Source organism: Hibiscus syriacus, unplaced genomic scaffold, assembly GCF_006381635.1.
Source record: "Hibiscus syriacus cultivar Baekdansim isolate YM2019G1 unplaced genomic scaffold, ASM638163v2 tig00110331_pilon, whole genome shotgun sequence".
NCBI lineage: Eukaryota > Viridiplantae > Streptophyta > Magnoliopsida > Malvales > Malvaceae > Hibiscus > Hibiscus syriacus.
Genome location: NW_024062687.1, coordinates 101849 through 126145, shown reverse-complemented (window position 1 = coordinate 126145; position 24297 = coordinate 101849). Strand labels below are relative to the sequence as shown.

The 24297-nt window shown below is 34.3% G+C and overlaps 1 protein-coding gene and 3 pseudogenes across 1 annotated transcript; all 4 read left to right on the top strand.

Moving 5' to 3' along the window:
- The first annotated feature begins 6737 nt into the window (after window positions 1-6737).
- On the top strand, window positions 6738-7908 carry LOC120119124 (annotated as a pseudogene).
- Window positions 7909-8643: 735 nt separating this feature from the next.
- On the top strand, window positions 8644-9668 carry LOC120119102 (stress enhanced protein 2, chloroplastic-like). Its single transcript, XM_039138986.1, has 2 exons — window positions 8644-9050; window positions 9135-9668. Exons 1-2 carry the CDS (start codon window positions 8736-8738, stop codon window positions 9402-9404), a joined length of 585 nt encoding a protein of 194 aa, XP_038994917.1. The 5' UTR covers window positions 8644-8735; the 3' UTR covers window positions 9405-9668.
- Window positions 9669-10469: 801 nt separating this feature from the next.
- LOC120119123 lies at window positions 10470-22813 on the top strand (annotated as a pseudogene).
- Window positions 22814-23256: 443 nt separating this feature from the next.
- LOC120119122 lies at window positions 23257-24289 on the top strand (annotated as a pseudogene).
- The last annotated feature ends 8 nt before the right edge of the window (window positions 24290-24297 follow it).

Genomic DNA, 24297 nt, shown 5'->3' with positions numbered 1-24297 from the left:
AAATTTTAAATCTTTTCAATAAAGTCATTGACATGATATTTGGGGTATTACAATAAATTTGTTACCAATTTTCAAAATAAGAATTGTTTTTAAAAGTTTGATATGAAATATCTGACTCGTTTTCGGTAAAGATTGCGGGAAAAGGGTGCTACACAAATAATCTTATAATACAGTTTATAATGGGTTAAATCAATTTTATAATACAATTTATAATGAGTTAAATGGTTTGATACTCAATAAAATTATTTAAATTACAGTTACTATTACCAATAAGATTGTTGGGCTACGACAACATTGAGGATTTTCGCGAGCAAGTGCAAAAGGGAAAGGGTTTCACAACTAAATCTACCTATATTGTATTTACCGACACTACGAACCAAGTTGGTGACAACCGTTGGAATGATATATGGCGAGTTTTGTGTCCCCAACGGGTGAACATGTTTTTATGGCTCACCGCCCAATCCCATGATAACGAATATAGTTCGAGCTCCAAGGCATTTGACAAATACTGCATACACACAGTGCAAAGCTTCACAGGAAGATGTTGATCACCTTGGTCGTTAATATTTTCAAGCTAAAATTATCTGGCTAAGAACAATTCCACCAGGCATGAGGACGTGCTGTAAGGCAATTTTCAGATAAATCACAGCTGCTGATGTTAGTTTTGATTAAATACAAAATTTCACTGAAACTGAATGAATGAATTTGAGCTAATACAATGAAGAGACGCTATCTTTGTTCGGTAATTGAAGCATTATCAGAACACAAGAAATCAAGACCCAAACACTTGAGAAAAGCTAGTTTAGCAAGCCTGAAATAATGGCAAGGATGATGTAAACTAATCTCATTTGGTTCCTTGATTAAACTTCCCTCCATTTCTAAACTCTCTCCTCCGCTTACTGTCCTTGTACATGTTCCTCTGCCCATGCCTATCTCTCTCCTTATGCTCTGCTTTTCTCCAACCTGAAAAATCACCCATTAACCCAAATTATTAAACACAATTGTTACTGTCTTCATCACCTGAAGTTAAGTGAATATAATAATTGTACACATTATTTTCCCAAAATCCACTGTATACTATAACATAAAAAGTTCAAAATGGACAAGTAAAAAGGAAAATACAAGTTCATAGACAGATAATCTCTAACGATTCTTTCTTCTTGGCGAAGAAAATATTAACTCAACCCATTTGAATGACAAAATGGCATGAGGTGGATACCTGGGAAGAAAGGGGTGTAGTTGGGTTGAGAACGGGTGTTGTGGCCAACTGGGAATCGGAGGAAGAGGAAGAGGAAGAGGTTTCGGGGAGATCCAGAACCAGGAGAATGAAGCCGTAAAGAAGAATCATGAGAAGTAGAAGGACGACTATTTGGATCCATATCAACCATGGGATTCTGTATCTTTCAATCGTTACTTCATCCCCAAAATCAAACATTTTTTTCTCCTGCCCCTTTCTAATGCAAAAATTGTTGGCAAGATTGAAAACTTTTAGCGAAGTAAAGGAAGGAGGCTTTTGAAGGTTGAAGGAGGACGGGGGTGGGTTCAAATTTGTTATATACCTGAGAAAAAAAGGATATTTTCTTAAGAAATTTGGAAAAATAAAAATAAATTATCTTCTATCCAGAGAAAAATGAAAAAATTCTCATGCAAAGGACCACGCGCGCTCACGGATGCCACACTAAACTGACGTGGCTTACCTCATATAGCGTCAATTCAATATTCTTTATTAATTTAAATATGTTTAAATATAACTCTTACTTATTTAATTTGAATCTTACATATTTAATATTTTAATGAAATAAATCAAAATTAATTAATTAGAAAAATTCATTATTTTTATATAAAGATGGATTAAGGGAACATATTTTTAAATATTTTAAACTATTATATTTTTAATATTTTTTTATTTTTAAATCTGATAAATTTATTTGTTTTAAAGTTTTAAAAATTTATCTTTAACCTACAAATTTATATGTCTCTATTTTCATAATAATATGAATTATCAGATAAAATATTTGCATTAGAAGTTAAATAAAAAGATATTATTCTCAAGATCATTCATATATATATAAATAAGAGGTATGTTCTAGTTATACAATGTAAAATCAAAATATTTTATATTGATTTAAAATTATTAGATGAGTGAAAATAAATATTTAAAATTAATAGTAGAATATATATGTAAGCAAAGACATCGAGAAAATCAAAAACTGAACCAAATCGAAGTATGTGGTTCGGTTCAATTTGGTTTTTTAATTTGTGGTTTAATTTAAAAAAATAAATATATAATTCAATTCAATTTCAGATTTTTCATATAAAAACTGTTTGAACCAAATTAAAAAAATAAAATATAAATTAATCGATCAATTAATTAAAAAAATAATTCGATTAATTAATTTAATTAAAACTATATTACGAAAACTCCTGTGTGTGTATATATATATGCGGGCGAGGGAGAGATAAAAGAATGTGAATAATCAGATTTCAGGAGACAGTAGTGACGTGGAGTGAAGCGTGTTGGGAAGACGATCCTTGGAGAAGCGTGGCGCCTACCTTGATGGTGTAATGTTGGATGTCAACCATGCACGACACCGTCCTTGGAGTAGGCGACCGCCGAAGACAACCGTAAATACAAAAAGAGTAAATGTAACAGTAAAAGGCACAGAGCTTCTGTTCCACGCACCAACAACGTGAGAGCTTGCGATGACGTGGGCAACATTATGCGAATCATAACCGCACATCAAAACCTTGTTAATTCACCATCATCGTCTTCACTTAGTTCAATATAAATCAAATTAATTTATAAATTGACAATATTTTAAGTTTTATACGTTAGTACACAACAAGTATGGGACCATTACCGATTAGTGGGCGGTATAACATGACGGTAAGCCACTTAAACAGTGTCTGAATCTTGATATTATGAAAGAAATAAATTGGGTTAGAAGAGTCGCCCTATAATAGACCTTCGTAGTACTAGATCCAGGTTAATTGAGAGCCAATAACATATATTAATGTAATAATTCAATCAGAAAATGTCATTATCTTTTTTCATTGTAGATTCATGAAGTATACAATATCATACAAAATTTTTAAAATGGGAGATTGATATTTCACCAATCTATAAGAAATTTAAAAAAAATAAACACCCAAAAAGATTGAATAAAAACTGAGAGTACCAAAATTTAAACTTATAAGTAAGTGAGCAAAATGTAAACTTACAATTATATTTATTACACATCTAACGACATTGTAACTTCTTTATTGATAATAAAATGAGTAAATTATATTTTTAAAGTATCATTTCCAAAATATAAATTTATGAAATAATTTATCCTTATAGAAAAGTAAAATGATACTTTAAAGAAAGGGAATGGCCCACGACTAATGTGCCAAATAATTACACACTAAGATTGTGTTTGTTTTAAGTAATGGAATCCAATAGCTAGAACCTTTGTTGAGACTTGCGACCACTACTTTATATAATTTCTGATTGGTGTTTAAGTGAATATTTTTATTTTTCCTTTTGAATTAAAGTTGAAGTGTAAACTATTATCGAGAGTAGCATGGTAGTAGTAAGATGAATTAAGTTTCATTTTATTTGCTTTCAGATTATGCATGTTGCTAAAGCTGCTCACATCACTGTATTTGTTGTGATGGTAAGGATTTGATTTTGCATCACGTCATAGAGTGGATCATTAGGCATAGTGGCAGACACCAGAGGGTCCAAACTTATTCAATTTTGACTCATGAATAAGATGTTCAAGATATTTTTGAAACACTTGATGGAGAGTACATTTCAATTTGGTTTAGATTACACCCCATAATTAAAGGCGTTCTTGGAGCCTCTGCATTCCAAGGCAGGTTTTTGTTTGTCTCATTATAGTTTTTGTGTTTACTAGTTTTTATATACCACTTCGCATATGAAATTATTCATTTATTTATAAATATATTTGAATCAAATTTATATTAAATAATTAATATTAATCTTGAAAATTATGAATAGTAAGTATAAATAAATTGAGAACTAATAAAAATATAATATAAAAATAAGGGTAAACTATGCAAATGGTCCCTATATTTTCGGTTTGACCGATTTTGGTCACCAATTTAAAAATTAAGAGAGAATAATCTCTAACGTTATCGATCCGTTCGATTTTAGTTCATAACATTATTGATCCATTCGATTTTAGGCCCTCAACCGCTAACTTCTATTCGATTTTAGTCCTTCGGCCATTTTAGGGACTTAAACAAAAGGGACTTAAACAAAAGGGGTTAACGAAAATCAATAGTTGAGGGTCTAAAATTGAATGAATCGATAATGTTATGGACCATTTCTCCTTAATTTTTTAAATTAGTGACCAAAGTCGGTCAGGCCTTAAACATAGGAGACTATCTGCATAGTTTACCCTAAAAATAATTAAAACATGAAATGACATAAAAATAACATGATTAAAAAAAATAACATAAATAATACATGAAGTAGTTTTTCCTAAAAAAACTTATATTAAACCCAATTCAATCTAATTAAAAAAATTTATAACTTCAAAAAAAAACAAAGAAAACTTTATATTAATTTTTAAATAATTTAAAAATGATCAAATTAACTAGATTTTATTTAATTCAATGAATACTTTTCAATAATATTAATTCAATTGAATCTTAAAAATAATTAATTCAATTTTAATTAGTTTAATTCAACCACCTATCTATCAAATTAAAAAGTAAACATCTTGCTTATAATTGATCTATGACTTGAACGATTTGCAATTTGAAAAAAAAAAGTTCAATTTGCACCAATGGTGACAATCAAATTGTAGGGGGTTTTTTTATTCGCTTAAATATACAAAAGGTGCCCAATATATGCCCATTTTCCAGTTCAGTGTGTAACGTTTTTTTTTCGTTCCAGTTGGTGCTAACGTTCCATTCTATAACTCAAAATAGGTCACGCCGTGACGGACCATTAATTTTGGCCGTTAACCCATTAAAAATGTCACGTGGAATATTTTTTAATGTTAACAAATAATTTTGCAAATAAAAAATAAATTAAAATGAAAAATAAACGTTTTAATGGGGGGAAAACCAATTACCCAGGCTCCCCCCCCCCCGATTTTTTTGTGTATGTATCCCTAAAAGGGCAAAGCTCTTCACCCTCCGATCAAGCATCTCCGACCGTCGTGGAGGTGCCCCGTCGCTGCTAACGGCCTTAGCAATGATTGGTGACCCCTGTACATTCCTCTCTTAATCTTAATCTGTAGCAATCCACACCCGCATCTAAAACATATTAAAAAATGAAATTGAAATTAAAAACAACAAAAGAAAAGAGAAATCAAGTAAAAATGTCACCTTTTTTTAGGTTTTTGAAAGGAGATGAAAGGGTTTTAGCTTTGAAACAAAATTACTGCTTCCCTCATTTGCATTTTAAATTCCTTGCACACCTGCAAGTATTTTTTGTGACTAGAATTGTTAGTATATATGCTAAAGAAACCGAAGATGATGGGTGGATGGATTATTAAATATGCATACTGAATCATAGTGCAAAAAAGAATGGAGGAAAAAGGAGAGTGAGCAACATTTCGCCTAATCTTAGATTCTTCTTCTTCTCCTCTTGCATAGTTATTAAGTATGTTTTGTTGTCAGGCCATTTTTCTTCTTGCAAAGTTGACCAGGAGTTGAATCGTGCTCGTTAAAAAAACTTGTTGCTCGACTTGTGCTCGTTAAGCTCGTTGCTCATCTCATTGCTCATCTCATTGCTCGTTAAGTTCACCAAAATTTTTATCTTATTTTCTTAACTATAGGTAAAATCTACCAATACTATATAGAGCTTAATATAAACATAAATTAATAAACTTAACCAAAAAATTATCAAAAGAGTGTATGAAACAAAATGAAAGTATTAACTCCAAAATAATAATCCACAAATATATTAAAATAATAATTAGGGTTTATTTTTTAGTGTAGTAAAATAATACTTATTAATTTATAATTTATACTTTTTATTTTTTATTTTTTATTATAAAATTAATAGATTAGTCATTTGTCATCTTTTTATTATCTATTAGTAAATTAATAATTTTTTTAATGGATTTTTTAAAGATAATTACTAAAATAATATTAAAATAATTAATGAACTGCTCGTGAACTTATTGAGCCAAGTTGGACTTTACTTGGCTTAGCTCGTTAAGGTATTGAGTCGAGCTTGAGTTCGAATCGAGTCAACATGAGTCAAACTTTTACCGAATTTTGACTAAGTCGAGTTTAAGCTGCTCACGAGCTGCTGAACTCATTAAGCACCCCTAGTCCAAGCTATTCTATAAGCCTATTGGGCTCGTTGAATTCCTCTAGGGTTAACACGAAATTACTAACCTATGATTTAAGGCATTACATTTGTCTTGTCCATGCGTCTACTCCAAGAGAACTGAAGACGTATTATGATTAACGTGTCTTCTCCAATAATGACTATACATGCCCGCTAAATTCTCCCTCTCTATCGTCCTAGGCTCATTACCCAGATACTATCCATGCCTGCTAAATTCTCTATCACCCCACTCCTTTTAAACACCGTGTAAAAGATCCCAATTTCATCTCAATATATAAACCTCAAGAAGCTCCTTCCTCCCATCATCAGAACAATAAAAAATTAGCCATTTGCCTTTGAATTCATTCGCTCTGATATAATAACATGTGGCAACGATTTTCAGTTGGACAAAAAGAAAACCCAGATATGGTGATAAAAAATGCATCATATGGAGTTTGAGATCCCAAGGCATTTCATTTTTCCTATAACTCTTGATCTTATGAAGGATCCAATAAACAATATCTTTTGGGATGACTTACGATCGAGAAATGGCTTCAAGATGGGAATTTCACCAGCCCTGTTATGAATCAAGTCTTTACAAATTTCAATCAAACAACCATTCATTTTCTCAGGAAAATGATCAAAGATTGGTGAATGGAGAATCGGAGTAATGCATTGAAAGGATCCCGATGCCGAGAATTCCTGTTAGCTCAATCGAGGTCTTTCAGGTTCTGTTCTGAATTATCAATTTGAAGTGACAATTGGACTGATGTAATTGTCTGGATTCCGTTTATAAAATCAAAAAATGGGGTCTTGAAAGTGAGTGAAAAAGGCTTCGATGTATTCACAATTGACTCATTAGAGAAGAATGCCAATGTGTTGGAGGAAGTATTGTATGTAATGAACTGGATGTTTCCCCTTGCTCGAGAAGCTCAATTATTCCTTGGATCAAAACCTTCTTTGCGTTGCATGGTCTGATTTTTTAAATCAAACGATATTGTAGTGATGCAGAAATCAAATAACATCATGAAAGAGTTTATTTATTGCGACCAGCTATATAGAGAACACTTGGCCGCCATTGATGGAGTTAGTGGAATCATATTCAAGTTCATTAAAGACTATATTTCTGCTTCGGTCACGAAAGCTTCTCTCATGGTGATTTACCACATGGTTTCATCATCAAACAAGAAAACAAAGGTTGAATTTATCGAAATGGATCTCGTTTCCTTACTGTTAAAATCCATAATTGAATTCGAAAAGAGTTACTGCGAGAGGGCTTTAAGTTCTGCGAGACCAAACAAGGGAGGAAAATTGCTTACGATGAAGCTCCGGTAATGGTAATTATCATTAAGAAGATATTGTGTGTTTCAAAACTACAACCAAGTACTCTGTTTTAACCCTATGGAAGCTAAGCAAATATGAAGAAAAGGTGTTGATGGAAGCTCTTCAAGTTGGTCCATTTTCAAAAGCTTTTGTTGCTCATACAAGTTGGGTTGTACAGTGAAACCAAAGAGAAAGCAACTGAGCTTTTAAAATTGTTGAATCCTTGCACATCTGGATTAGAGTGTATTGATTTTATGGATTTCAAGAACATTAAGAGATCTTTTTGATTTTTTTTTTATTGTTAGAAATGATTTATTCTTTGAAACCTGATTTTCTTAAAACAATGGAGGCGTCCAAAAGAGTGGGGGCGACGGAGAATTTAGCTGACAGATATTGTCTTCGAGTAATTAACCTAGGATGATGGAGATGGTAAGGAAAGCTAAATGGTCTAACTCTGTCAAAATTCCTATCTTACATGGTTAAAATAATGCAGATAAAGTGGTTAAAGTGTCACATCAATATTTTATCACTAGTTAATTATAATTAATGATGAATGATCGATTTATTATAAATCAATAATATTAATAATTAATTTGTTAGTTTTTAAACCTCAATCATAAATACGAAAATTTATCCAAACTTTATTGAGTGTTTGTGTCGTTTACCCTTAATTTTTCCACAATATTATCCGGCAAAATTGCGGGTTATATGTTTTTGAGTGATTTAAATTTTAATTGATTATTTTCCAGACTGACCAGTACCAAAACTTAACCCGGAGAAAGGCTAAAGTGACTTAGACCAATGATTATCAGCCACCCGTCCAGAAAAAGAAAACAATGACTTTAATATACAGTGAATGGTAGTTGAACGCAATACGAAACAAACAAAATTATTCCTTCTCTCCGAAAGCCACGTTACCGAACCAAACTCCTCTGCTTACGCAACCACCATCAGGCCCATTAAAAAAGAGTGTCATAAGACGTGGATTCATAAAGCACCACGTAGGTTCCATTTCACCATCCTCAAATCACTGAGTGATTCACCCCCAAAGAAACATTCTAGGAATCGTTAGAGCAAAAACAGTCTCCGCTTTCTTTTTACTTTTCTATTTTCTATGGGCACGGTGGCGCGTGTAATTCACTGCCAACTACTCTCCCATAAACCCGGAGCTAATACTAGGAGGGAACTGGGTGGTAAGGTTCAGATCCCTGTTCAGAAAGTGAAAGTTGGTGAACCTGAGAATGGAAAGATCGTGTTGCAGCCCCGGTTATGTACGTTAAGATCGTACGGTTCCGACCCAGTTGGTGTGATGAAGACGAGAAAGGAAGAACGCGATCAAGTTTCACCCTTTTTCGAGACTTTATCGGAGTATATCGAGAGTTCCAAGAAGAGCCAAGACTTCGAGATCATCTCCGGCCGCCTCGCTATGGTAATTAAACTTGAAACTTTGGTGATCCAATTCCTTCAAGATGTTTTCAATTCCTTAAAGTGGGGGTTTACTTATTTTTTGCAGATTGTGTTTGCTGCAACAGTGGCGACAGAATTCGTGACGGGAACCTCCATATTCAGGAAGATGGATTTGCAAGGGATTGAGGAAGCCGTGGGTGCGTGCCTAGGGGCGATGACTTGTGCGGCGGCTTTTGCTTGGTTGTCCAGTGCTCGTAACAAAGTGGGTCGGATCTTCACCGTCGGCTGTAGCTCGTTTATCGACTCGGTGATCGATCAAATCGTGGACGGATTGTTCTACGAAAGTGATGCCAGTGACTGGTCTGATGATATTTGAAATCAGAAATGGTGATGGTGTTGATGTTTATATATGGGTAGGATCTCCCTTTGAGAGAAATGAAGATATAGTAATTATAATGTGGAGTTCCTGATAAAGAAAACTAAGATGGAGTATTTAAGTTGTGTTGCAGCAGATCTTATAGAATCAAAGGCATATGTAGAATTGTAGATGAAGGAGAATGGGATTGAAGTAATAGTTCATAGTGTCTGCCCATCTCATCTGAGATTATAGATGTTAAGTTGTATAAACATTATATATATGGTAATTAGCTCCTGGAGTAGTAACGCTTAATTTTTTTGTTGTTGTTGTTGTAAATTTTGGATGAATATAAGGTAGTATATTTAAGGATAAACAACGTACCCATTATCTATACCATCAATTTTGATATGTTTTAATATCTAAATTTTTTATTTTTTAAAATTATATATAAAATTTAGTTTTTGTTTTATTTTAGTACTAATGTTTAAAATTTAACATTAAGTTTTAAAAAAATTAAAAGTTTAAGTATTAAAACAGATAAAAAATGATAGTTTAATTGCTAAACGCATTAAGTTTTTAACGGTAGGGTACTAAAATGAAACAAAAATTAATCGTTTGGCATGCTTTTGAAAAACAATTATAAATTTAAGTACTAAAATAGATCAAAATTGATGATTTAGGTACTAAATGTATAATTTACCTTATATAATCTCAATCATATACGGTGCTCGAATGTGAAACCTTAAAAGATATCAATAATCATTTAACTTTTGAGGTAATTTGGTTTAAGATCTTATTTTTTTTCAAATATATATATTTATATTCAGATACGGAACCAATATTTTATATTAGAGGGTGAACTTGAATTTTTAAAATTCTAAGAGACAAATTTGAATTTATAAAATTTTAGGGAGCGAAAATAAATTTTTAATATAAAATACATTAAAAAAAACTCTAAAACATATAATAATTTTAAAATTTTTGCCACAGCTTTATTTTTGAATGCGTTGTATTGCTTTCTACAGTGTTTTTATGTCTGATGGTTGAAGTTCCATTCCACACCGCTTCATTCCAAATCCTGAAATGGTCAAAGCCCAAGCCTGTGAACAAGTTATTATCCTAGCTTGCAACTTGGGATTTCGTAGGGTAATCATCGAAGGAGATGCACTCATCATCATCAACAAGGTACATAGAAAAACTGATTATCGCTCGCCTATCGGTTCTATCATGAAGAATATCCATAGTATGGAAGATCTTTTCATCTCTTTATCTTTCTCCCACGTTGGTCGCGCATGCAATTGTGTTGTCCGTTTGGTAGTCAGAGAGGGTTCAGCTTTCTCAAAATAGATGGTTTGAATCGAGGAAGCTCTTCCCAATGTTGAAGCAGGTGTTCAGAGAGATAGAGATGATGATTGGATCCCAGATTAAGATTTGGGCCTGGAGTTTTGCTAATTTTTAGACTCCGATTGATTTTCTTTTGTATTTGCTGCTCTACTGGGTCTATTATTGCTCGAGTTGTTTTAGAGAGATGACAAAAGTGCTTTGCTGATTTATTTCTCCTTCAGTAAAGGGAGAGTGGTTTTAAGTATTGATTTTTTTCTTTATTTTCGTATCCAATTGTAAATTTTGATGGCTTTTTTTTTTTCTTTAGCTGTTTTGGATTGGTCCTGATTTCAAAGTTACTTATTGTTTTTTTAATAGAAACAACTACAATTAAAAATCAAATAAAACACATCTATCTCCGTTACTTGCATTTGTTATTATTCCATTTTTATGGTAGTTGGGATGGATTGGGTTTGTTTCTTTGGAAAATTTTAGGAAACATTATAATTTCTAATTATAATTTATTAAATAATAAAAAATATTTATGTTACTTTATTATTTCGAATATTAATATTTATTTTGAAATATAATATTTTTATATAATTAAAAGAAAGCTTCTCAAACGTTATTTCTTCCGGGGCTAAATATTTTAATAAAGTGGTGAAATTTTTGATGAAGTGTTATATTAAAATTTAATATCGATTGAAAATTCTACATACCCATTAACAATTTTGGACTATCCGTTATATTTTTTTATATTTAAAAAAAATGTTTCTTTTATACTTTTTAGGGTAAACCACATATTTAGTACCTAAATTATTAGTTTTGATTCGTTTTAGTACCTAAACTTTCAATTTTTTTAAAATCATACCTAACGTTTAGTTTTTATTTCATTTAGTATCTCGTCGTTAAAACCTTAACATGTTACTACCTAAACTATCATTTTTAGTCCGTTTTAATATATAAACTTTCATTTTTTTTAAACTTAACGTTATGGTACACTCTTAGAAGTTTAAGCGTTGAAAATCTTTCGGTAGGCTCTTATCTGACAACAAGGGAATTTTGTTTTCCTCTTATTGAATTTGTGCCCAATATAAACTCCAAATTTTTAAGAATTTTCTCAATGTTCTTAGTCTAATTTAAATCTACTCTCCATATAAGATTAAATTCTATAAAAAGAAAAGCAATCCATCAACCATTATTGACAAAATGAACAATATTGTGATCAAGTCATTTCATTGTTAGAAGAAAAAGATAAGACAACAATAAATCACTTTGTTTAATCACATCCTAGTGATTAAGAAACACAATGCTTGATTAAACATAAAACTTAAAAAATCTACTTCCTTAAGATAATCATTTACCTAGAAATCAAACAATTTGAATATCATTTACCTTTGTTTTTCCGTGTAATACTAACACTTATGGCGCTCGACACGACAGCTTCACGTGCACCCCTCTTATTTATGCCTAAGCATTGCTAAAGCTACCAACTACATTACTTTCACTAATGATTTGGTTTTGGAGCTAAATATAGATGATTGGTCTTAAAATCACTTTTATTTATCCCATCCCCCAATTCACAGATGTTTGCAGGTTTTTATGGTGATTCCTACCCATCCATCGCTTCCTTCCTCCTCATCTCTTTTGTTGAAAAATCAACAAGTGGCCAACTTGACCACTTTCGGTGCAAATGGTTTTGGTGGAAATTGCTTTCGATGCATGCGTCGAAATTGTTGAGAAAAAAAAGGCAGGCACCGAAAATGTTGAAATTAGGTAATGGGAAAATTGCCAATTTAGTCCCTATACTTTAGGGTATTTATAATATTAGTTCTTAAGCTTCCACTATAAATACCTTAACCCATTTAGCTTCAAAACCATCCCAAATGATTCTATCTTTCTCCCAATACTAGAGAATTTAGAGAGTTTTCTTGAGAGTTGTTTTCTCATTTTTATCAAGAGAGAATTGTTATTGTTTTCTCCTTGTTAGATCTAGAGAAGTTGTAATTCCTATTTTCTCATAGTGAAATTCTTCTACCGTTGCCCGTGGTTTTTACCCTATATTGTTTAGGGGGTTTCCACATAAAATTTGTGTTTTCTTTATCTTCATTTTTATTTTCTCAAATTATCAGTTGCGATTTTGCTCTATCTAATAGCCGTATTCCACAACAATTGGTATCAAGAGCCAGATTTGAGTGTGTAATATCTACTTATTGTCTTTGTGGTTGCCACCAAAAGGTGGATCCTCCAATATAAGAAAGTAAGAATGTATTACCCATTCTTTGAAGGTTCCAGAGAACTATTCACGATAGTGAAATAATGGGAGCTATCCGTAATAGAAGCTATGACAACGAAATTTGATATTGAAAAATTCAATGGGAGAAATTTCTCATTGTGGAAATTGAAGATGAAGGCCATCCTAAGGAAATATGGTTGTATAGCAGCTATTAGTGAAAGGTTGATAGATTTCACAGATGACAACAAATGGATCGAAATGGACGGGAATTCTATGGAAAACTTTCATCTAGCTTTAGCAGATGAAGTATTGTCAAGCATCGAGGAGAAGAAGACAGTTAAGGAGATATGAGATCATCTCACCAAATTGTACGAGGCCACATCGTTGCACAATAAAATTTTCCTTAAGAGGAAATTGTACACTCTTCGTATGCCAGAATCTACTTCAGTGACAGAGCACTTAAACACGCTGAACACTTTATTTTCTGAGCTTACATCCTTAAGATGTACAATAGGAGAACAAGAACGTGCTGAACTTTTACTTCAAAGTCTACCTGATTCGTATGATCAACTCATCATCAACTTGATAAACAGTAATATCACCAGTATAGTCTTCGATGATGTTGCAGCTGTTGTTCTACAAGAAGAAAATCGGCGCAAGAATAAGGAAGACAAACAAGTAAATTTGTAACAAGCAGAAGCGTTGACAACGATGAGAGGGAGATTAACAGAACATGGCCAAAGCAGCAGTCACAAACATGGTAGATCAAAGTCGAGAAGCAAGAAGAATTTAAAGTGTTACAACTATAGAAAGAAGGGTCACTTGAAGAAGGATTGTTGGAGTCTAAATAAAAACTCCAATCCACAAGGCAATACCGCAAAGACTTCAGATGATGGAGATGCTCTATGATGTGAAGCGTCAACCACTGTGAAAGGAAGAAAAATATTTGCAGATATATGACTCATTGATTCAGAAGCAACATATTACATGACCTCAAGAAGAGAATGGTTCCATCATTATGAACCTGTCTCAAGAGGATCTGTGTATAGTTGCAATGATCATACCTTAGAGATCGCTGGCGTGGGAACCATCAGATTGAAGATATATGATGAAACAATTAAAGTTGTTCAAAATGTGAGGCACGTAAAAGCCTGAAGAAAAAATTATTATCCTACGAATTGTTTGATAATAATGAAAGCAAGATTGAAACACAGAAAGGAATCATAAAGGTGTTCCGTGGAGCACTTGTAGTGATGAAAGACGAAAAGATAGCAGAAAACTTGTACATGCTGAAGAGAGAGACTTTGCTAGATGCAGAAGCCTCTGTTGCCTCATGTAGTTCATATTATGTAATGCTATGGCATCAGAAATTTGGACACATGTCAGAACAAAGAATGAAAGTCCTTGTGGAGCAAAAGCTACTTCCAAGCTTAACAAAAGTATCTCTTACGTTGTGTGAGCATTACATAACAAGTAAGCAACAATGGTTGAAATTCAACACATCAAATTCTAGAGGCAAAAGTGTTCTTGAATTGGTTCATTCTGACGTATGACAAGCACCAGTTACATCTCTAGGCGGAGCAAAATACTTTTTCTCATTTATTGATGACTACTCTAGGAGATGTTGGATGTACCCTATTAAGAAGAAGTCAGATGTATTTTCAACTTTCAAAAACTTCAAAGCGCGGGTGGAACTTCATTCTAGAAATAAGATCAAGTGTTTTAGAACAGATAATAGAGGAGAATACACAAGTGATGAATTTGATGACTTTTGCAGGAAGGAAGGCATCAAAAGACATTTCACAGTGGGGAACACTCCTCAACAAAATGGAGTGGCAGAGCAGATGAACAGAACCTTGTTAGAAAGAACAAAAGCAATGTTGAGGGCTGCAGGCCTAGAAAAAGCATTTTGGGTAGAAGCAGTCAATACCGCCTGTTATTTGGTGAATCGAGCTCTATCAACTGCAATAGAGCTGAAGACACCAATGGAGATGTGGATTAGTAAACCAACTGATTATTCAAACCTCAATGTATTTGGAAGTATATTGTACATGATGTACAACTCCCAAGAAATTTCAAAGCTGGATCTAAAATCCAGGAAATGCAAATTCTTGGGGTATGTTGATGGTGTAAAGGGGTACGCTTGAGGGATACCACTGCCTGCAAAGTGATCATCAGCAGAGATATTATCTTTTTAGAAGATAAAATACAAAGAAAAGAAGATGATGATAGCGCTGAAAAGTCAGAGACTACAAAGATACATGTGGAAAATGAGCTAGTACAAAGAGATTCTTCTGAAGCAGAACCATGACATGACGAACAAGAACCAGAGGATTCTGAAGCTCCAACAACTCGTCAATCAGATCATGTGAAAAGACGTCCCAATTGACACTCAGATTATGTTATAGAAGGAAATATTGCATACTAACTTTTAATAGAGGACGGTGAGCCATCAGCATACCATGAGGCAATAAACAGCTCAGATGCTTCACTGTGAATGATGGCGATGCAAGAAGAAATTGAAGCCCTTCATAAAAATAATACATGAGACCTTGTGTCACTACCAAAAGGAAGGAAGCCAATTGGTAACAAATGGGTCTTCAAAATAAAGCGAAATGGTGACGATCAAGTGGAGAGGTATCGTGCAAGACTGGTGGTAAAAAGATATGCTTAAAAAGAAGGTATTGATTTCAATGAAATATTTTCTCCTGTGGTTCGACTAACAACAGTTCGAGTAGTTTTAGCAATGTGTGCTACATTGAATTTACATCTAGAGCAGCTAGATGTTAAAACAACTTTTCTTCATGGAAATCTTGAAGAAGATATTTACATGCTCTAACTTGAAGGTTTTGAAGAAAAAGAAAATAAGAACTTGGTTTGTAGGTTGAACAAATCTTTGTACGGTCTAAAGCAGGTGCCGAGATGTTGGTATAAGAGATTTGATTCCTTCATTATGTGCCTTGGATACAACAGACTTAATGTAGACCTTTGTGCTTATTTCAAGAGGTTTGGTGATAACGATTTTGTTATATTGCTGTTGTATGTGGATGACTTGTTGGTTGCAGGACCCAACAAATATCATATTGAAGAATTGAAGGCACAACTGGCTAGGGAATTTGAAATTAAGGACTTGGGATCATCAAACAAGATTCTAGGGATGTAAATTCACCGAGACAGAAATAATAAGAAGATTTGGCTTTCACAAAAGAATTACTTGAAGAAGATCTTTTCACGATTCAACATGCAAGATTATAAGCCAATTTCTACCCCTCTTCCTATTAACTTCAAATTATCCTCCGGTATGAGTCCTAGCAGTGAAGAAGAAAGGATGAGATGTCTCGAGTGTCGTATGCATCGGCAGTGGGAAGTTTAATGTTCGCTATGATATGCACAAGACTAGACATTGCACAAGACTAGACATTGCACAAGACTAGACATTGCAGAAGCAGTGGGAGTGGTTAGTCGGTACATGATGAATCCAGGTAAAAAGCATTGGAATATAGTAAAGAGAATCCTAAGATACATCCAAGGGACCTCAAATGTTGCATTATGTTATGGAGGATCAAACTTACTTATCAATAGGTACGTCGATTCTGACTATGCAGGGGATTTGGATAAAAGCAAATCTATTACAGGATATGTGTTCAAAGTTGCTGGATGAGCTGTAAGATGGGTTTTAAAATTGCAGTCAGTTGTGGCTACATCCACAACAGAGGAAAAATATATAGCAACTACACAAGGTAGTAAAGAAACAATTTGGTTGAAGATGCTATTGGAGGAGCTTGGGCACAATCAAGAGTATGTCTCTCTGTTTTGTGACAGTCAAAGCGCCTGGCATTTAGCAAGGAATCTAACATTTCATTTAAGGACAAAGAACATACGAGTTCAGTACCATTTCATTCGTGAAAAGGTGGAAGAAGTGACGGTAGATATGCAGAAAATACATACCAAAGAAAACATAGTAGATTTCATGATCAAGGCGATCAATGCTGATAAATTTACTTGGTGTCGATCCTCTTGTGACCTGTCAGAGACGTAAGCAACATGATGGTACAAGGTAGAAAGAATGATGTGAAAATATGATTGTTCGAATCAAATCTTCAAGTGGGAGATTGTTGAAAAGTCAACAAGTGGCCAACTTGGCCACTTTCGGTGCAAATGGTTTTGGTGGAAATTACTTTCGGTGCATGCATCGAAATTGTTGAGAAAAAAAAGGCAGCCACCAAAAATGTTGAAATTGGGCAATGGGAAAATTACAAATTTAGTCCATGTACTTTAGGGTATTTACAATATTAGTTCTTAAGCTTCAACTATAAATACCCTAACCCATTTAGCTTCAAAACCATCCCAAATCATTCTAGCTTTCTCCCAATATTAGAGAATTTAGAGAGTTTTCTTGAGAGTTGTTTTCTCTTTTTTATCAAGAGAGAATTGTTATTGTTTTCTCCTTGTTAGATCTAGAGAAGTTGTAATTTCTATTTTCTCATTGTGAAATTCTTCTACCGTTGCCCGTGGTTTTTATCCTATATTATTTATAGGTTTTCTACGTAAAATTTGTGTCTTCTTTATCTTCATTTTTATTTTCTCAAATTACTAGTTGCGATTTTGCTCTATCCGATAGCCATATTCCACAACATCTTTTCTCTCCAAAATTATATCCATACTCACTCCTGCCGTATTCTTTCCCTTTCTTCTCCAAACTGTGCTCCAAAGCTCTCAATCTTCGCTTTCGTGCTTATGTCATCTCTTCCACTTTGATTGCTATGGAAGTCGGTCAATATTTACCACTTGATTATGGTGACTGGCTTCCCCAGCACCGATGAGCTGGCATTTTGCTCCATCCCTCTTCCTTTCGTGGACCTTATGGCATCAGAGATCTTGGCGAACAAGCTTTTCATTTCATTGATTGGTTGCATTTAGCTGGTTTCTCCGTTTGGCATGTATAATCCGCTTCATTTAAGTTCAGAGTTCAGTTAAGCTAATTGATATATAATTTGTATTAATGATTGAAAATTGATTGTCAAAGTAGGTGCTTCCCCTTGTTCCTCCTGATGGTAAAGGATCACCATATGCAGCCCAGGTGCTGCTTCACTAATGTCTTATTAGATATTTATTTTCCTGTTTCAATAAGTAATAATAATAGATTATGAGAATTTATCGATTTAGTTGGTTTTCTTTTTTACTACTTGTTGATTTATGTTTCTTCTATGTTAAATACGGAATTGTGTAAGCTTCCTTGATGATTATTGTTTCAGGATGCCAACTGCGGTAGCACTATCTTGATTTCACTTGAAGAGCTTGTTAAAGATGGTTTGCTAACAAAGAAAGAGCTTCCACAACCAATGTGAGGAGATTTTTTCATTTTTATATTTTATTGGTACTGTTATATTCGGCTAAAATTGTACTATAACATATTCTTAACACTTATAATTTAAGTTGCTGCTATATCATTTGTGCAGTGACTGTGACCGTGTGAACTATCCTATTGTTACTAAGCTAAAGGATCCTCTTATAACTAAGGTAAAGCATCTTCTGAATGTCACTTCTTTATCTGTTTAGCCATGCATGGTTCAACTCATACAATCATTTCTTAGGCTGCAGAAAGTCTACTCTCAGCTGATGAGAACTTAAAACTCAGCTCAAGGCTTTCCGTAGAGATCCTACCATATCATGTGAGCTATTTATTTTCCATATAATTGCTCTAACTACAATTACATTCCTGTGTGCTTCTAGTTTAAATATCCGCTGAGCTTCAATCTGCATTTGATTGTTTTATTACTGTGTGAACCTACTGAGTTTGTGGAGCTTGAAAGGTTTTTGGTGGAAAAAAACATATTTTCTGGGATTGAGAGGGGTTAACAAAGATTTTGGAAATACTAATTTTTGACATATTTACTTTCTCATTCTCAACCGTGTGCTAGTCATTTATTTGGGGCAGCTTCAAATTGTTTCTTTATGTTTTCTCCATTATTTGAATGAAATTATTGTAATGAGATGACTTTTATACAAATCTTTTGCTGGTATCGTTGGAAGATAGCACACAAATTAGGTTCAGGACCTTCTTTCATCCAAATTTCTCTGAATTTAGTCTTCAAAATCCTCATGATTCTTTTCATATGGAACTTTTACTTTGATGTCCTGATCCTTCCATGTCTCTTTGAATGTCTCTATATTACTGCATCTCTCTACATGTAGAGGCATGGTTTATAAATGTAGTGATCTACAGTTTGAGATCTCATATGAAGTTGTCTGCCAGCTGTAATTAATTTTTTTTTTTGAAAACTATCACTTGTGTGCATCTGTGGCTAAAGAGTTTTACTTTATCCTAATTATTTAACACTCAAGAGAATACAAAAAACCACAAAGTAAAAGTATTGGGGTTTGTTTCTTTTTGATGTACTGATTTATCACGCTCCTTTCCATTACCTTTGAATTTAACTTTTGTGAAACTGGAGGCCTTTCTTTATGATTTTTTTTTATAAATTTTTTAGGTTGGCTTGAAGATGCAGCTTTTTTTGCTGCTATCGATGGCCATTTAAAATCATTCAGTTGGTATGATTGGCCTGAACCTTTGAAAAAACGCCATCTTGCAGCCTTCGAAAGGATATATAAGGAAAAGAATGATTTCGTACGATCTGGATCTCTCTTATTAAAAATACTGGCTTAATGGCATCATACACTAGCTACCTAATTTAGATGCTAATATTGCTAGCTGTCGTTGCTTTCTTTTGACAGATAGACTTGTTTATTGCTAAACAATTCCTGTTCTAAAGGCAGTGGCAAAATATTCGCAGCTATGCACAGGCTAAAGGAATCAGAATAATGGGAGACATGCCTATCTATGTAGATTATCATAGTGCGGATGTTTGGGCAAATAAGAAACATCTTCTTCTGCTGGTGAGGAGTTTATTTATGATCAAGAATAATTTAACCATGCTCCAAATCATTCTATTGTTGGTTTTGGCTACAAGTTTTATGTTCTCTTTCACAGAATAGGCATGGCTATCCATTGCTAGTCAGTTCCACCTGATGCCTTCAGTGAGACTGGTCAGCTGTGGGGGAGGTTTGTACTGACCAAAAACAAGTTAACATGCTTGTTATATAAACAATCTAGTTTTTCATAACTATTTTTACCCATGATAGTAAAAAAGGGTATGGTTTCATTTTCATTTTGGAGATACATTACAAATCCAATTTATGCACCTGAAGAGTGTTTTGCATTTTTTCTTTACATTCCTCGCCTGTTATTTTATTGCTAAGCATGTCTTCTCGATTTCCTAACAAGATTTGTTTTCCTTTATTCAATACTTTTTTATGGTTAAAACTCAAACAAATTATTTTAGTTATAGCATTTAAACATCTGTATGATGTTTTGCTTATCCTGATATCCATCTCTTATTTTCTCTTAGGCTATGTTTGCACTTTAATAATTTATGCTTGGTTTTTGCTGCACTAGTCATCTTTGATTAAGGTCCTTTATTTCAGCCCTCTATATGATTGGAAGGCCATGGAGAAAGATGGATTTTTATGGTGGATACGTCGCATTAGACGTGCACAGAATCTATATGATGCATTCAGGATTGATCACTTTAGAGGATTTGCTGGCTTTTGGGCCGTCCCTTCTGGTGAGTTGTAAACTATACTGAATGAATGGTGCTTGCTATAAATGTGACAAACTGGAAACCACGTTACTGAGACAATTAATCTATGCAGAAGCAAAAGTTGCTACGATTGGACGATGGAAGGTCGGGTTTTCAGATTTTGACCATGTTAAAATTTTCTTCAATTGTCCCATTTTCCATTTCCATTACTGATATTCCATGATAGTAGGTCGGTCCTCAAAAATCGTTATTTGATGGCATCTACAGAGCAGTTGGAACCATCAATATTATAGCTGAAGATCTGGTATGTTCTGCTTGATATAATACAAACTTATATCATTTTTCTTTCTATTTCTTGCTGCAGCTTTATTTTCTAATCCCTTCTCCAAGGAAAGTGGAAAATAGATACTTCAAGAAATAATTTATTTAGCAAGAACGCTGAGGATTTTTAGGGTCTAGAAGAACGTTTTGTTTAACTCTGTAGTTCATTTTCTCCTTTGCAAACTCTCATCCTCTTGTGTATCACATGGCAGGGAGTTATAACTGAGGATGTGGTTCAGCTTAGGAAATATATTGGAGCCCCTGGAATGGCTGTTCTCCAGTTTGGTAATTAATATGTTGCCACTAGTCAACTGTGATACCATCTTTTTAAATTATTGTTTTCGACTATGGCTTTTTGATTTGGCATTTTGTGATATTGTAGTTTTGTCCTATTTTATCGACTTAGGTTTTGGTTGTGACTCCAGAAACCCTCATTTACCTCACAATCATGAGCCAAATCAAGTTGTGTACACAGGAACACATGACAATGACACGGTACAGGTCCTTAAAGGTTCTTCGTTCTTGCCTTAATCCATTTTTGGTATCTTGGATACTTGAAAGTTGGCATGCTGCATGCTAGGAATAATAGGTGCTTTTGTGAACTTTATTCCATCTGAATAAACTTCATTAATCAAATGTAATTCGAAACTAAACAAGGACAGCATTTAAAATATGGAATAATGGAAATCACAATATCAATTAAAAAACAAAACCAGTGAAGACAAAACTCAGAAGTACCTCTTCATTTCAAGTTTCAGCAAAATTATTGAAAAAATTACACAAAACAATGTTAGTAATTAGTAAGGGAATCACCCATGTCTAGAAAACAAATATCTGAAACAAACTTCAAAATCTAGAAAATTGTCTCAATCTTAGAATATATATATGGAGGAAGAAGAGTAAGGATATAAAATGAAAGAGAGGGATGAGGTGTGAAATTTGTTAAGACAATAGTCATATATTCGAGCTTAATGCATATTGTTATATGGTTTGACAAAAAAATATTTTACCAAATCCTTGGAAGTTGTATAGTAATTGTTCTTTTGATTATGTCATAGATCCAAGGTTGGTGGAGCAATTTGATGGAACAAGAGAGGTCCAATGTGAGTTTCCTTTGTTATTCTAAAGCTTCTGATCAGATTTATAATTTGTATTTGTTTTACATCAAAAATTTGTCCCAGGTATTGAAATTTCTTCGTATCACTGAGAAAGATGAGATCTCATGGGCACTGATCCAAGCTGCGGTTGCTTCAATAGCTCAAACTTCTGTCATAACCATGCAGGATGTTCTTGGGCTAGACGGTTCTGCCAGGATGAACATTCCTGCAGCACAGGTAAATAATTTCTTCTCATGTGTGCATATAAGTGTTCTGTAGCATGGGGTAATTCAGGTTCATGCATCTAGGACATTGAGCAATACCTTGCCCCTTGTGGTTGATTAATTTAAACTCGGATGATACATGGCAAAATCTTCCTTGTTTTAACTTGATGCAAAGTTTATTATTCTTCCCTTTCTAAGTTCTTTCTTCTTTTTTTCTTTTGATGCAATTACGTTCTCATATTTATCAGGGGGAAAAAAAAGTAATATGTGCATTATAAGTGTCTTCTATACTCAAACTAAGACCGATTTCCCCAAATCTCAATGTAACCTGTTGTTGTGCAGCAAGGAAACTGGGGTTGGAGGATACCTAAGTCCATGAGTTTTGATTCCCTGGAAATTGAAGCCTTGAGGTTAAGGGATATGCTTTCCATGTATGGACGAATGTAGATCCTGAAAGCTTCATATATTTCTTTTCTTTAATAATTGCACGTGATTTTAGATTTGGCCACCCCTCATCATGTGTCGAAAAACACACTGTAGCTTTGAATAAGTTTTTCTGATGATCGAGGTTTAAGAGTAAAATCTTACTTATAAACTAATAAAAGGCTTGATGCCCTTCCATTTCTATCTGTCGTTAAAGTTTTACTTTCTGGATAGATGCATGCTTGTTGCAATGATTGCTACTTACAATGGATGAATCAGTCACTAGCTTCATGGAGAGGACCCGAAACTCAAATCCCATCTGCTTTCAGCTTGAACTCATAACCTAGCTTAGAATATTTGTGCTTGAATCTTCCTGTGACTACCCAAGTTGCAGGTTTCTGCAATCATTCTACTTTTGCAAGTTTTCAGCAGCTACTAGTAGTTATCTGTATTCAGTAGCATCATGTTGGTTGAAGTATGTAAGCAGTCTATACCAAGTAATTTAGTGTTTGTACCTAAGAAGCACGGGGACGGCAAAGGAGACCCGTTTCAAGTACCCGATACGTTTCGGGTACGGGGACGGTTCGGGGACGGCTGAGGGACGTACCGGGGACGTGCCACGGTGGCAGGGTACGGCTGACCGAAATGGGGGACGGTCAAAGCTTATCCGGGACGTTTCGGGGACGTACCCAAAGGTAATTTTGGCTGAGGAGACAACCTCCGAGGACGAAGAAGTGGGATCTTCAGCCGAGGAAGAAGAAGAGGATGAAGAACCCCAAACCCAGTCTACTCCATTGATCCAAAAGAGCCCACCTCCCAGGAAGCTTGATCCTGCGATAGCCGTCGCGGGGAATGAAGAATATGAGGAATCCGGGACTTAGTCGGAATCCGAATCCGACACGGCTACGCCGAATGTCAAGCCTCTTGCGACGAAACCCATGGAAGACATGAACGCGAAGAAACCCATATCCGAGACTGTTGAAAGGTATGTTGGATTACTCTGCTAAAAAGAGGCTGATCCTTGTGTTGATATGAATGCATTTTATGATTTTGTTAAGAAATCGATTCATACTGAATTACTGATGTTACGAAAGCACAATTGATGGATAAGATTAGAAGGTTAAAGAAAAAGTTTGAGAACAATGCCGGGAAAGGTAAAAAGGGTGAGGATCGAAGTTTCTCTAAAGCCCATGAACATAATGCATTTGAACTGTCGAAAAAGATATGGGGAAAAGAGGGAATTAGTGGGAAAGTTAAGTCTTCAGCTGCTAAATCCAATGGGAAAGCCAAGGCAAATAACAAGGCAGTGGTTTCATTGAAAGCAGAGTTTCATTCTTCACCTGATAATGGCTATCCCTTTTTCCCATATATATTGGGGTGCCAATGGAGGTCGATAAGGTGCCTAAGAGTTCGGTTAGTAATTTGTTTGATAAGAGGTTCTGTGTGTCTGGCTTAGAAGAGGAACTTCTAAAGCATAGTTTAGATATGGTTGACAGTTATAATTTTTTATATATATTTATAATTTTAAAATTATTTTATATGTCGTATCCTTGCCGTCCCCGTACCCTGTAATTTTAAAAACTGCCGTTTTCCGTCCCCGTCCCCATCCCCGTATCTGTCCCCGTATCCGTATCCGTCCCCGTATCCGTATCCGTGCAACATAGGTTTGTACATTTGACATCCTTT

Excerpts from the sequence above, each read along its gene's own strand:
- LOC120119102 (XM_039138986.1), top strand. The coding sequence starts at position 8,736 with ATGGGCACGGTGGCGCGTGTAATTCACTGCCAACTACTCTCCCATAAA. Across the intron at positions 9,051-9,134 it reads TCTCCGGCCGCCTCGCTATG|ATTGTGTTTGCTGCAACAGT; the intron begins GTAATTAAACTT and ends TATTTTTTGCAG.